We start from the raw sequence: 15321 nt of genomic DNA, 5'->3' as shown, positions 1-15321 counted from the left end.
CACTGCCCACAATGAAATAACTCACTGGACAAACCACTCCACTTAAACTAATTCCCCTACCTGAACATTACTGTGTCGGAGCTATAGAGGAGCTGCGAACTCGACATTCCATAAAAGTAAACATGGTGGGTTTTCTCAAGTGGACAGGCTTGAACTGACACTGTCTGAGAGTGTGCCAACAAACAATAGTGAGCTAGCTAGTACCTACTGAATTTTAAGAAACTAGGTTAATGCGAACTTCACTGTTGTGTATGATGCAAGTGAGACAACGAATAATGCATGTAGGCGCAAGCATTTCGGAGGATGCTAAATCCTGACCTGAGGCAGCCAACTCAACAAAACAATTAATTCATCAGTCACGCGTCTAGGAAATGACCAACGAGACTGAGCTAGCAAGGTGCCTGTAAGGAATCGTGTCATTCAAAAACTCACGCTATCTGTATTAGCATATAGCTTTCTACATTAACTAAGTCAAACTCCATAATGCACAATTAATGCTCTGAAAAACAGCAGCTACTGTCTTGCAGCTGGTCAAGAACATACAGATAATGTACTTAAAATTATATAAAGGCTTTGCTCATACCTCACAATGGCACCCGTAGACACCCAAGCCCGAAATGGCGTCACATGCATTAGCTATGCTAGCTGATGCCTTTCCATTGGTTAGCAAGCGCTTTCGGAGACCACAAGATACAGAAGGGGTGTGTGCGCAGTAGCGCTCCACCCTGTTGACAGCGCGAAAATGCCTTCTGCGCCAGCTCCTGATCAATCAGATGAAATATCATTTTGTATCTAATCCAAAGCTACTTTACTTAACTACATGTTAAAATAACCAGTCAAGTCGCATCTCACCAAAATATTTTGGTTTATTACAAAAAAAAAAATAGTTCAAAAATGCACACGCTCTGAAACTGTAGGAAGTATACAAACTACAGGAAACCACTGCGAAGGGATCCACGGCGATTACCAAGGCACCCAACAAGCCCGTTGGCGCAAAGATGGCAGTCCTGAGTGACATTTTGCTCATCATATTTATATTGCTATAAAACTCTTCACTTCCAAAGTAAACACTGACAACAGAGGCTTTCCCTCAGTCAGTTGATGCAAATCTGCTGAAGCCCCTGCCGACGAGAAAGGCTGCACCATCCGTTTTGTACTTGTCACTTCTTCACGAGCAGTAGTTCTTGGTTTCTGCAGTCGAGACAAAACATACAATATGCAGACAGTCCCCACAATACCCAAGTGTCCCAAAAATCAAACGTCAAAATATAGTGATGGGCGGACACTGACAATCTGTACTTCTAGTTACCAAAATAACTACAACACACAGCAGCGGTCTTCTCATTTTGAACTGGTATAAAACTTGACAGTTCACATTTTGAGGGCACCCTATTAAAACAACTGGGAAAATCTGAAAACTGGAATGTTTTTGCTGTTTAGACTTGATAGCAGTTAAGGTTTTATCCACTCATAAAATCTCTAGAGCTTGAAAACTCAAGCAGATTGTCCTCACAAGACCAAGCTCACTCAAGCCGCATGGACTGTCTGCACATACATACACTCCCAAACCACAATAGTCATACGACAGCAGAGAAAAACAATGGCCAGACTCAATTTTAAGATACATTTGTCAATGACAATATTAATGTCTCACATGAATGCCAGAGTGGACGTGAGTTTCATTGTATTGTTACACAAGCAAGGGAAGAAACAGATAACGTCCTGGAAAGCCCGATGTTATAAAATCTTGTTCAGGAGTATGTGCCAGATTTTAAAATAAAGAAAAAGAACACACAAAGGAAGTATTCTTAGTTACACACTCAGACATTGCTGCGATTTTAATTCCATAAATGACCAATGAACTGAACACAAGCCAAAAAAAGGGGGAAAAAAAACAGCAGATCGGAAGATACCATGAAAGATGTTTCCTGTAAAACAACAGCATCAAAGAAATTAATGAGTATATCAGCGGCAATCGCATGTGTGAAATAGCAGGGCTATAAAGTCGACTAAGAGAACCATCCACCAGCATACGGTGCCCACAAGAGGCACGCGTTTGCCAGATCCACCCGGCACCTCCCGAAACGCAATTCCAAAACTATACGGTTTAGTTGGGATCACGCCAACAGGCCACGGGAATGGTTGTGACGGAAATTCCTGCAGATTCAACACACCTAGAAAAAGAGCAAAGCATTTTCTGATGAGCAATGGGTTTTTATAATTTTGCTTGTTTGTTTCAAGATAGCGTTCTTATGGCCATTTCGCTAGATCACGATATAGGAAATTCTATTTGAATTTTTATTGCAGGTTTTATGAACTTTGATGAGATCTGCATAGCACCAATCAGCTTGTGTACAGTTCTGCATGTGAAACCCTTTGAGCTCACCTTGGCGTGTGCTTGACATTAGTACGCATAGCGTGGCCGCTCGCCGTAGGCCTCTCTGGACCGCGATATGGTGTAGGATGAACTCCTGGACACCGGGGAGAGGCGCGAGCGCTCGTACGCGTAGCTCGAGGTGCCACCGGACACTCGCCTTATTGGACTGCGGTCCCGTGAGTAGTAGGACGCAGAGGCCGCAGAGACTGTGGATACTGCGCCACCCAGCGGACGATCATACGGATCGAGGCTGGATGACAGCCTCATCCTTGACAGGGCAGCAGAGGAAGGAGGCGGGGGAGGAGGAGGAATGGAGAGACGCCGATCCTCCGGGTAGCTGGAGCTGTACGGTCGAGCCCTGTACTTTTCGTAGTAGTCGATGGTAGCGGAGTAGCGCTCTCGCTCACGCTCGTAGGCCGCAGACCTGTCTGGGTAAGACATTGCCGATCTACTGACATACTGGTCTCTGCCGTCGCTACCGTAGTCCCGCGTCGCAGCGTAGGCAGGGTGACGGCTCATGGGGGACGCCCCAGGATACCCCGCCACTCGGCCATACATTGGACTTCCCATGTAGTCAGGTGGGACACGAAGCATCCCGGGGCCGCCACCATATCCAGGACCGCCCCTGCCAAAACCTGGAGGTCCCTGTGGGTACCCCCGGCCATCGCGGAAACCGCCTCCGCCGCCGCCTCCATCGCCATAGCTACCGTTCTGCCCGCGTGGGCAGTCTTTGGACCAGTGGCCCGGTTTCCCGCAGACGTAACACCCAGCGTGGTCTCCCATTCCCGGCACGGTACGCAGCCGACTGGTGGACAGCTGTACGTTCATCAGCTTGCCTTTTGAGAAGGAAAAGAAGACAGGCATTTTCAGGACACGTTCTCGCTTTTTCTGCAAAACCACTCCAATTTCATGTCATTTAAAAGACCGTGGGAATGACAAGTTTACCTTAATGAACTGAAATTGCGTGAAAAGGTTGACAAGGAGCACTTTAGGCTTGACTTGTAAAGCATTTCAGAACAGTACGAAAGGTCTCATCAGTTGAGGTTTAGATGCCAAGACACCTCCTCCAGTCAATTTCATAAACAGTAACAGAGTACAATGCTTCTGTGCTGGGCCTAGGATGTACACACTACCAAGCATTTCTCTCTTTACTGAATGGCTTACAGGTGTCGACTGCTTAATCAAAAGCATTACTAGTGGAGGCAAACGGGACTGCACTTGAACACTACTATATTCTCACAGCTACACAACACGTCGTTCCTACAAGCCTGATCTGAACCGGCTAGCCACCCTGTTCTCACAGTTTGTTCACCTTGGAAGGCCGAGTTGTCCAAGCCTTTGATGGCAGTCAGGGCATCGTCCTCTCGTTCCAGATGTACAAATGCGTAGTCCTTGACAATGTCACACTCCATCACAGGGCCATACTCCTCAAACTTGGCCCGCAGCTCTTGGTTGGTGCAAGTAGTGGCAATATTACTCACGTACAGCTTGGTAGAACCTCTGGTCCTGGACCCCTTCGCTTTACCCTTGCTGAGCTCCACATTGATAGCCTGACCATTCATCATTTTGTGGTGGAGGTTGCGAATGGCCTCTTCGGCATCAGACTGTTCCTCCATGTGAACAAAGCCAAAGTTCTTTACAATGTCACACTCTGTGATTTTGCCATATGGGGAGAAGAGAGAGTGTAGCTCCTCCTTTGTGGTACTTTCCGACAGGTTGCCGATAAATATCTTCACCATTTTTATTTCCCTTTTCCGTTATACCTAGGTTTCAAGAAAGAAATAATAATAACCAATTTAGGAATTTTAATGGGTACCATTTGCTGCTACACCTTAAGTCAGAACACAGTACAAAGCCAAGCTGCTGAGTGGCAATGACCAAGTGAAAGTCACGATAACGAATTTTCTTAACGCCTTATTGCCATTTAGGTAAGAAAAGTAACGTGTAATTAACTATCTGTATTAGTTAATAAAAAGGTTAGCATTACAAATGCCAGCATTAACGCAACAATAGACGGAACAGGTTTTCCTGGTCGCTTCTGCATACAACAGGGTCCAGAGTCTGAAGCTAAGTTACGCAAGTTATTCCAACGATTCCAGGAGCCGTTTACGAACATTCTAGCTTCACAAGAGGATCTAATGTTGAAGATATACAAGACCATGTTATGTCCCCTAGATCATGCATCATAACTAATCTTGTGTTTAAGTTTTCATTAGAAACTAAGCAATAAACAGCATCAGATGGGATGGTAACCCAGAAATTAAAGCCACGGCCAAATCGTGCGAACATGAGCTAAGCTAACGTTAGGTAGCATTCGTGTAAGCTAAAGACAAGTTTGAAAAGTTCCGCATGGTCAAGATGCATCGTTGATTGATATATCGGTAGTAAGAAACTATCTCAATACAATACGCTTATAAAGTCAATTTCAGTTACGACAGTGTACTACACAAATTGGCTCGCTTGACTTCTTACATAATGTAGCCATAGCTAGCTAATTTAGCCAGTTCGTAGCTAGTCAACAGCACTAGCTGAGCATGCTAACTAGCACGAAAAGTGATAGCTAGCTAACTGACGACGCAAAGTTAAGGAACACGAGTACCTGAAGTGTTTTTTGGACAGATTAACTCGTGAAATACTACTCTAAACAAAACAATTTTCGTAAAATGCACAAAACGCATAGAATAGTCTAATATACGCCAGAAAAATACGAACCTTACCCAAAATACGAATACGGCCGCCAGTTCAAATGAATGAAACATGAAATGGCGTCGTTACCGCTTGCTTCGCATTTCCGGCTTAGCGTAGCGTCAATAAGTGACAAAAGCTTTTCCGTTCCGATTTAAGTTTTAGGATAATTTTATACTGCAAACCCTTATATATTTACACTAATAATTCCTATAAAATGATAACAACTATAAGAGCATACCAAATAATATGTAGTAAGAGCCTGCCTTTCTTACTTGTGTGTACTTTTATTGTGAACATCTGTAAAAACATATTTCCGGAATTACCAAGGTTATCTCAAAATTCTGATGCAAACTTTTTCTACCCAAAGCGTCAGGACTAACTCCAGTCAGCACGAGTTTTATATGCCTAATTGTATGTAGTAGTATAACTTCTGCTTTCATATATATTTTCTCGTCACAAGCGACTCAAAACTCACCTGCCCACACTTCACATCTTTCATGGGATGAGTGTTTGCTTCCATTTGATTATGCACAACTAAACTTACTTTTGGTTTGTATAAATGTTACATTTTCATGGGTTTGTTAGATCAACTACGTAAATCACTCCAAAATTGACAACCAGACCTAAATTGTAATTCTTGGCTAGATCTGGACTTAGCTGTTCATAAACGTTACACATGTTCTTGAACTATACCATAAAGTGCATTATTTGGCCACGACCACCCTAATTAAACCACGTGGTTATCCAGTACTTGTGAGTTGTGACCCATCAGACTTCTGTACATGTTATTGTTGGCAGGACCCCAATCCATTAAAAATAATCTGCCACAACAAAATGGACGACTGACAAATACAAGTTTTTTTTATCAAGATGGTGGATTTCTTGTCCATTTTACTTACCATCCGTCATACGGTTCATAAACAGGGATATGAATCCCCTGATTACAGAGCGAATATAAACATTCATAGTCAACACATAAAAATGAAACTTAACTCAGATATGTTCTTCTTTTGGCTTTATTGGGTATGTACAAATTCAAGGCTTAAAGGCATATGTGAATAACTCCCATCACTCTGATGAAATATCTGGAAGTAGGGCACACAAATATTACTTCATTTAGAAATTCTGCTTAATTTTCACATCTTTATCCAATTCATGACACCTAGTAACCTAAACTGAAAACATGTGGGTTTTTTTTTTTGTCACAGGTGGTCAGACTTCAACCCTCTCAAGATGACTATAGGGCAAAACACACAAATAAGTAGTTGTATCAATGAGACCTTCTAGTGAGGGCACATGCATTGTGAACTTTACCTGGGCACATTCAAATATAAACTATATTCAGTGCATATGTATATGGCTTACCCAACTTACCTGTTAATAGTCAAGTCCATTAAACGTAACCAAATGGACCCATTGCACCTTAGAAAAGGAAATCCTGACATACTGTTTAGTTTTCTCTACAAGTGTTCCGTGTCTAGATGAACTGGTGGGTAAGGGCATGTCTTAACACTTCCCAACTGAGGATGGCTGGAAGAAAGTTTAGCGAGCCAAGATAAAAGGGACGCTCTGGCTGACGTCGTATTAAATGGCCTAAGACAGGCGACAAGCAGAGTGCGAATAGTTAGAGTGAGCATTGCGTTCGCTTAAGAGCCACACGTTTGTGCAAGCAGGGTGTGGAGCTACTCGACTACCTTCCATTTATACATGGAGGGCGAGATCAAGGTTCATTAGCAAACATTATGCAATAATCGGACTCTCAACAAATGCAAACGACGCAACATTTCAAGTCAGTTTATTTAAAAATACCTTGGTCAAACTTCTGTAAAGGGAAGTACGTACATTTCACTACTTTTAGGTTACTAAGGATCTATCGGAGTCACACTAACACATCAGTCAATTCATAGTGTACTTTTTTTTACTGCTTTAACAAAAATCCAAAGGCCTATTTAGCATTTTTCTTAACCAGACTATAATGTTAGCAATATGCAATAGACTGACAAAATGATTTGTGATAAAACAAAAGTGTGATTTATTTTAAACGAATATACAACCTCGGATGTACCAAATTAAAACCATATAGCCCATTACATTAAAAGAATCTTAATTTTCCTTCAATTAAACTGAAATCGTTCAGTTTCAGCTCACACAGTTAAGATACTGAATCTCAATGATGCACAATGAAATGCTCTCGGCTTGAGCAACATCCAGTTTACATTTTATGTTATAAGGATTCAACCTGTCTTGCGGCATCTCAGATTCAAACAGGTAAAGGTAATCTATTAAGGACAAGCAGGCAGAACAAAAAAAAAAATATGCAAACTTTACAAGTTTTTGCCAGAAGACGGGAAACGTGACGAGACTAAAAGCGTGTGTTTAAAGGACGGGAGGTCCGCATTACAAACTCTTCCACTATGAGTCGTCGCCGAACGGAACGCACGTCGCCAGACGTAGGGATGCGTTATGCGCCGTGTGCATCAGGAGACGACGACGACCTTGTCGAATAATTTAAACCTGGAAAGAGAGCAAACCACATGAGTCAAGCGACTGCAGCACACAAAATTGTTAATACAGTTTACCCAAAACAACTACTAGTTGGTTTTACATTCCTTCTAGGTTTAAGTTTCAATTTGAAACGATTACCTTCTTGAGGCTGTTAACAGTTTTTCAACCACAGAACACTAGAAAATACATTCTTTATGTCGGCAAAACTTTTAAATTGTTGTGCCGCTCCTGCATTTCCTTGATTTTACAGCAGGGCTCTCACTCAGTCCACCGCCATTTCCTGGGAGTTAAGTCTAAACCCAGTATTTTGGCACGAAGGAGGCCTTCCTGCAAACTTTACGCTTATCGTGTCGGAGACCTATTCTCACCTTGAGCACACGTGTGGCGCTGGCTGTTATCTTTAGTATGAGTAGCGCGCCGGAGGAGGGGGCGGCACCCTGTCTGCGTAGGGGTCCCGGGCTCGGGGCATTCCGTACGCGCTCCGGGACATGGACAGCGGTGAGAGTCGGGAGCGCTCGTATGAATAGCCGTTGCCGGTCGGGGCAGATGGGGGTGGCGCCCGCCGGATGGGGCTGCGGTCACGGGCAGCGTAGTAAGCGGACGGCGGAGGAGGAAGGGGGCGACGCTCGTATGGGTCGAGTGTGCTGGGGCCCAGGCGCTCTCTCATCAGGGCAGATGAGGGGGGTGGCGGGGGAGGGGGCACAGAGCTGACACGCCGGTCATCGTAGGACGTGATGCCATACGGCCGGGCGCGGTACTTTTCATAGTAGTCGACAACCCCATAGCCTTCGCGCTCGTACGAAGGAGTGCGCTCTGGGTAAGGGGCACGCCTGGGGGGAGGAGGAGGGGGAGGAGGTGGGGCAGGGGGATAGCCATGGGACACTGGGGGGCCAAACCGACCCCTGGGGTAACCAGGCGGGCCGGGTTCAGGCCGGTCACCAGGGAAACGGGGTCCCCAATAACCTGCTCTTTCTGGGGGGGGACCATGTTGGAACTCCTCCTCACCACCCCTGGGGCGGCTCTTTGAGATCTGAACATGAATCCTTTTGCCTAAATAAACAAGAAATTAAAAACATTAACAGAAATTTCGAAAAACGCTTTACGTACGCAAATTCTTTACAAAAGTAGTGAATAATTAAATTAGGCTTCACACTGCTAATTTACCTTGGAACTCAGCATTCGCCAAGCCCTTCATTGCGTCCATAGCCTCCTCTGAATTGGGCATATGAACAAAAGCGAAGTTTTTGACGACGGAACACTCAGATACTGTGCCGTATTCCTCAAACAGTGCCCGCAATGTATCTGCAGAACCCTTCTCAACATTAGCCACATGCAATTTAATTGGGCCCTGGTTCTTTCCATGGCTAGCCTCTACATTTATGGGTACGCCATGCAACTTGTATAAATGCAAGTTTTTTATGGCCTTGGTTGCACTCTTGCGGTCCTCCATGTGAACAAACGCGAAGTTCTTGATGATGGCACATTCCGTGACAGTACCATACTTAGCAAAGAGGGCCTGGATCTCATCTGTTTCCGCCTGAGGCGGAAGGTTCCCAACGAAAATCTTCACCATCTTGGGTGCAAAATTACCTGGAATGATAAAAAGACATCAGTTATAGAATTTTTCAAGTAGCCATGAACGGTCCCAGGTAAACTCAAACGGGTCCAGGCCTTCAAGCCACTGACCTAAAGTTGTCATCTCCCAATTGTCAAGTCAACTAAAGCAGCTCTTTCACAAAGTCACACTGTATGAACAAATGACATCTGTTGTACTGCATATCTAGCAATTCCATATAAATGAGACACCACAACTGACAGTGTAAAAGTTAGTTCCGTTACATTAGTGGAAAAGCTCCTACAGCCACATAATGCCTAAATAGCCCCGTTTATTTTTTTCCGGGGTGTCACATCTTTGTAAACACATCTCAGTATTCTTCATAAAGTACTTTAGGATATCCTACAATTGAAACTAAAGTTCTCGACTGTTCCCTCAAGTCAGGCATAAATCAGTCTGCCGAAATTGTCCCAGACCATTTTATTGGCCTTACAATCAGACTTCAGCCCTGACGCAATGCAAAACGAAAACGGGGAAATGAATAACTCGAAAAACTTGTTCTACCAACTGACTAGGACTTATGTGAATAGGCTGTACTTTATGGGAAACAACAGTGTCACATTTCTATAGAGAAAAACTTGAACACCACCAGAACTACATCAACTCAACACTGTTTGGCTGGTGACTGGTCACCATGGGAAACCGCGTTTTGTCTCCTACAACTGCCGTCGACAGTCCTTCAGCGAAACTGCTAACGCACATTAGCCAACCAGCTAACAACACGACGACATCCGACTAGCGCCAATAGGCCATTCGAATACTTAAGCCCAACAAACGTAGGCTAATGCCCAAAAATATTGTCCTTTTCAAACCTCATTGAAAAATTACCACAAATATACTAAGAGGATACCCACAACGACATATACGGTTAGTCTGCAGTTAAGCCCGGGGTGTTGGGCCTTCACAGACCCCCTGACGACCGCGTGTAACTGAACGTCCATGTAGCTTGCCTGCTAACCAGTTTACATAGCATTCTAGCTATCAAACATCCTCAAGAAATTACGTTACATCGAACTGAAACTAAGAGTGTTGCGAACGTTATATGCATTTACTTGGCGAACAGAAACATACTTCCAAGTGACGTTAACTTCGAAATAATTTGCTGCTCAAATCGCTTCGGTTTGTATTGCCACATAATGGCAAAAGATCAACGAAAATCACCTCAATGAATGAATGGAACATGCAGGTCACCGTTTGAAGCTAGTTCGTATTAAACGTTAGCTAGCTGGCTAGCTTTTGAGGAAATACACCAGATAACCGACTAGAAGTAGATAACATTTTCTACGTTTATCTTTGTTTTGTGAAATTAGTACGGTTCCTCAACAAAAAATACTTTGAACTTATTGAATACAAAATATAGTCGTATATTATTTTGGACTAAGTTGACACGGCAACTGTAGTGACTAATCTACTCACCTTTCCGGAGATGTGCTTCTCGGTCAAGATGGCTTCGGTCGACAGTACACTTAACCGATTCCGTGAACCTTTCGCCACTCTCCAAATCATATAAGGTCCGCCTTTTCACAGAATGAACCAATCTGAGAGTGATGTAATGAAAGGCTTGACCAATGAACAAGGAACAGAGCGCGTTGCAAAATATGATTGGGACAACTCTTCCTACCAATATATTCGCTGTATTTGCAATTTAAAAGAGGAACCATCAGATGATCTCAAGTGACGTAAGAAAATAAGAAACAAACCAATAAGACCAATAAAACTAAAAATTATCATGAGGAAATTGTACATAAATTATTATTATATGAATGAAAAATAGGAATTTCATTCATATTTCCGGCTCCATATTCACCTTGAACAAATGAAAGAGAAACAATACAGGAGTCTTCGGAGTTTCGAGAATTTCGCAATATGATACTGAAGTCTCCGCCTTTCCGGTTGGTACTACTCACATAGCCTACTTTCAACCTCTCATATTGTAGCGGTCTCTCAAGAAGTGCAGGGATCGAGCTTTTTGTGAAATAGACTACAATCTACGGGTAAGTGGTAGCCTTAACATTTCCATGTCTACAATTTTACATTATGTAGAGTAGACGATACCTTGTAACTAAGGCTTGTCAAGAGGATGCTGTCGGTAAAGGATGGGTGGTAACTAGAGTATTGGTGGTAAATGCACCGCGCTGAGTGCCTTTGGTTGAATTCGAACACATTCACATTCCTAATTAGGCTACTTGTTTTGGTTGAATGTTGGGCCTTAGCGACTATGATGCATGCATCACCATGTTGCCTATTGCACCATTATTGGTTGTAATTTGATTTGATGCACAATGACAAGAATGAGGGCGGTTTAATAAGGTGTACTGTGATTAAAAAAGAAAAATCCCTATTGGACTGGGTATTTAGCAAATTAGTTAATCTAATCACAGCCAATTATGGCAGCACTAGACGAAACAGACAGTGATGTAAAATGTCCAAACATAGTATGCCCATTGAGTTGAGACAGAACATTATCTGAAGAAAGCCCAATGTCACGGAATGCTCATCCCCAGTATTTTATTCTACACATTCTATTCTACACAAATGTTTGTCCAAAGGATGCACACAGAACTACTACAGAAAAACAAGTCTGTTCTTGAGTAGTGAAGCTATTGAAGGCAAAAGTTATTATAATAATAATAATAATTCATTTTATTTTTAACACACTTTTCATTCCAAAGAATCTCAGTGCAGCACACTTGGTGTTTTTTTCTTTTCTTTCTGCAATAGAAGTCCAACAGGGACACATTTCCCTAGGTAGACTTCTTGTGTGGATCCAAGACCATGATTAACACACAGCGCTTTTTGAATTTAAAAAGAAAACTATTAATACATTTTTTTGTCATATTCTGTGGTTGTTCCTGTCTTTTTTTTCTTTGCTCTTGGGTTGGAACCAAAGAGGGGGGCGCAGGCTAACCTAACATAATGGCGGTATCCCAGAACGACGAGACTGACGAACTGTTGACCTGTCTGCGAGTGCAGCTGTACCACCCTGAGGCCCGGAGTGTCTTTGACTCTCTACCCATGAATCTGAGGCACAAGCAGGAGGCAGAGGACCCGGTGAGGATGGGTCGGGCAGGCGATGCGTGCCCGTTCATCTTGAACGACACCAGGGTCTCCCGCAAGCAGCTGGCCCTGCAGGCTTTCCGTGCCCCTGGCAGTATGGAAATACGCTTCAACGTGCAGAACTTGAGTCGCAGAGCTCCTCTGCAGGTCAATGGCATTGAACTGGGACATCTAGTGGGAGCAGAGTTGCCCGACAAGGCTCTGATCCGCTTCGGTCGGTACGAACTGCTCGTCCTGCAGGAGCCCGGGGACTCCAAGACCCACTTTGAGGTCCTGTTTGAGAGTCGAAGTGTGCCGCCATCGCAGGAAATGGGTTTAGGGGACGCCCCTTCTGTGGCTGTCATGGACTCAGGAGGCGCCACCCTTTCTTGGAGGGATCCCAGCAATGAACCGTCAGAATCAGATGAGAATCTATAAGTCAGTAGTTTAACACAACTTAGATGTGTACGCTACACTTAAGTTTTATCAAACTGTCTTGCCTGTGCCTTGATTTAGTTGTCATGAATGACATTTCTATCTATATTTGGAACCTTATTTATTTGTGTTGAACTGTAGACTACTTACTCTACTCTACTTTTACTCTACTTTACTATTTTAAATATTAATGTATTTGAGCCATATTATGAGTTACTTGAACTCAGTTTACTCCGAGACTCCGAATGTTTTATAACAGTCTTATGACTCAAAAAGAGGCTGTTATGGACTAAGCCAAAGTTAACAAATAAGTTAAATTTTCTTCCAAATGAAACCCTGCAAATGTGATGTATTCATAAGGTCAGATAGTAAGATTCTTGCTTGAAAACAGAAAACTGTTTAGCTGCTCGGACTGTCGCTATTTCCTTTCCTTAAAAGTATTACGTTTTAATATTAAGCACTGTGTTACTGTTTCTGTGCCTTAACTCTAAAAAATAAAACCAGGAAATCTAAAGCAAGGCTTTTTTGTAGTGTAACCTTGTTTACCATTTACTGGCTTCTCTAAGAGGTCATCATCCGTCCAAGGTTTCATATTTCCTGCTCAGCCAGTTTTGTATCATAAGGCTCACCAAGACTAATGCAGACAGACAATAATAAATCAGATAAAGCATGATTACTGACAGGATCTGATAACGTTTCGGCAAGTATGTGCTTAGCATACTTTTAATACCACTCTTTTAATACCGGGCTCTTTAAACTGTTTAGATATGGCACAATTCATGCACTGACTGTTAAAAATGCTACAAATCTACCGTTGCAACTCAAGCCACGATGATTACAGCTTATCTTGTGGGGGATGACTTTTTTGTTATTACTTCCTGGTCACAATCTCAGGCAAGTTTGTCTTCTGTGACCTCAGCGACAGCCCCCCCCCCCCACACACACACACAAAGTGCTACTCATGAGGGACTTTTCCCAACCCTCCCTCTCTGGATAACCTCAAGTCAGTTCAGATTCCAAGAATCTGTGGCAGATGACGTTATTGTAAAGAGCCCTTGCTTTGGGGTTACAAAGATATGACAGGGCATGGGAAAGAAACGTGTAATATTGTTACACTAAGTCTTTATTGCTCGTAGCTTGATTGTTCTCTCCATTGTACGTGGCTTTGGATAAAAGCATCTACTAAATGACTAAATGTAACATGTAGCTGATATGAACAAATCACATTCCAACACCAGCTGAATTCTTTGTTGCCTGATAGTAAACCAAGATAACAAGATTGTACTAAATAGTGGTGACAGAGTTTTTCTTCAATGTCAGACAGAGAGACTCCTGATGGCCTAATAGACAGCGTGACTCTAGTAGTCTAACAAAAGAAAGACCGTTCCTTGCTGCCATACGTTAATGTCATGTCCTGTCCCCTCGGCTTGTTCATGTCACGCACAAACAGCTGCACCATCTCCCTGCCGAAGGATAGGATAATGTGGGTAATCAAGTTTGCAGAGGACACAGCAATTGCTGGAGCCGGGGAAGAAGCCAATCCTGGTTCTGATGAGCTCATTACTAAGCGTTGAAGCCCCCCATTCACTCCCAATCATTCCTGTGACAAAAAGGGATGGCCCCTGATTTTAGAAGAACACTTACATTTAGTCATTTAGAAGACGCTTTTGTCCAAAGCGATGTACAAGGGAGAGAACAGTCCAGCTCAGAGCAATAAAACCTGGTGTAACAATAAAGTGCGGCGGGACTGTCACTGCTTAAGTGCAAGTTAAGCCAAGGTGCCAGTTAGGAAGGGAGGTGCTCTCTGAAGAGTTGGGTCTTCAAGAGCTTCTTGAAAAATAGTGTCGCCCCCACCATCAAAGAGCAGTCAGTGGAGTCCACCACTGTTTTGTCAGGACAAAATAAGATGAAGTTCGATTGAAGCACATACCTCACTGACAAAAGATAGCAGCATAGGCTTAAATGTCCTTTCTACAATGTGAAAATGTGTTTGTGTCTAATGCTTTTGCATTATTTAATGGGTTTTCAGTAAAATACGGCACAAGGAAACAGCAAATGTGTGAACATTCATAGGACTAGTTAACTAACTAACTAACTAACTCACTCACTAGGCTATATAACTGACATGCAGCTTGTATGCTGTATAAAGAGGTTTAATCAGTGTTACCTGAGTGATCTCATGCTGTTGTGTATAAAGAGGTTTAATCAGTGTTACCTGAGTGATCTCATGCTATCATGTCAGGTCACAGTTGGTTCTTGTTTGTTTATAAGGAAATCTGATGTGATTTTACAGGACAAAAACTATTGACCCATTTAGCCAATTAAATATGAACAACTGAAATTAGACTCATATTCAAATAAATCTTATTCCGATTGGAACAGGCAATTAACCTGGCATTGATATTTGTGATCAATTCACTCTCATAGCCCACCATAGAAATGAGAGGAAAGTAACACCCACCGTATACAAATGAATGCAAAAAAGACACATGGTTGTGTTACTGTGGACATTTAGGATATGCTGGCACTTGTGTGGGAATAACCATGGGATGTTAGCTGTAGCTGATGCCCTGGGGCGTGGGGCAGATGGTTATCTGGGCGTTGATGAGGAGCACCTGATGTGCTGATGTACACAAACACATGGCGTGCTGGAGCAGGTGACCGT

General features: G+C 43.1%; 2 protein-coding genes across 2 annotated transcripts; one reads left to right on the top strand and one right to left on the bottom strand.

Moving 5' to 3' along the window:
- Positions 1-6843: 6843 nt before the first annotated feature.
- rbm4.3 (RNA binding motif protein 4.3) lies at positions 6844-10634 on the bottom strand. The gene is made up of 4 exons (XM_080859971.1): positions 10602-10634; positions 8735-9160; positions 7939-8620; positions 6844-7579 (listed from the first exon to the last, which is right to left on the bottom strand). Exons 2-3 carry the CDS (start codon positions 9141-9143, stop codon positions 7971-7973), a joined length of 1059 nt encoding a protein of 352 aa, XP_080716097.1. The 5' UTR covers positions 9144-9160; positions 10602-10634; the 3' UTR covers positions 6844-7579; positions 7939-7970.
- Positions 10635-12101: 1467 nt separating this feature from the next.
- Positions 12102-12659, top strand: tifa (TRAF interacting protein with forkhead associated domain; the record flags this gene model as incomplete). The annotated part of the gene is made up of 1 exon (XM_080860121.1): positions 12102-12659. The coding sequence occupies one exon, from the start codon at positions 12102-12104 to the stop codon at positions 12657-12659; it is 558 nt and encodes a 185-aa protein (XP_080716247.1).
- Positions 12660-15321: the final 2662 nt, after the last annotated feature.

Source organism: Sprattus sprattus (assembly GCF_963457725.1).
Source record: "Sprattus sprattus genome assembly, chromosome: 21".
NCBI classification, from domain to species: domain Eukaryota; kingdom Metazoa; phylum Chordata; class Actinopteri; order Clupeiformes; family Clupeidae; genus Sprattus; species Sprattus sprattus.
The sequence above is the reverse complement of the archived record's forward strand: the minus strand, read 5'-3'. Positions and strand labels throughout refer to the sequence as shown.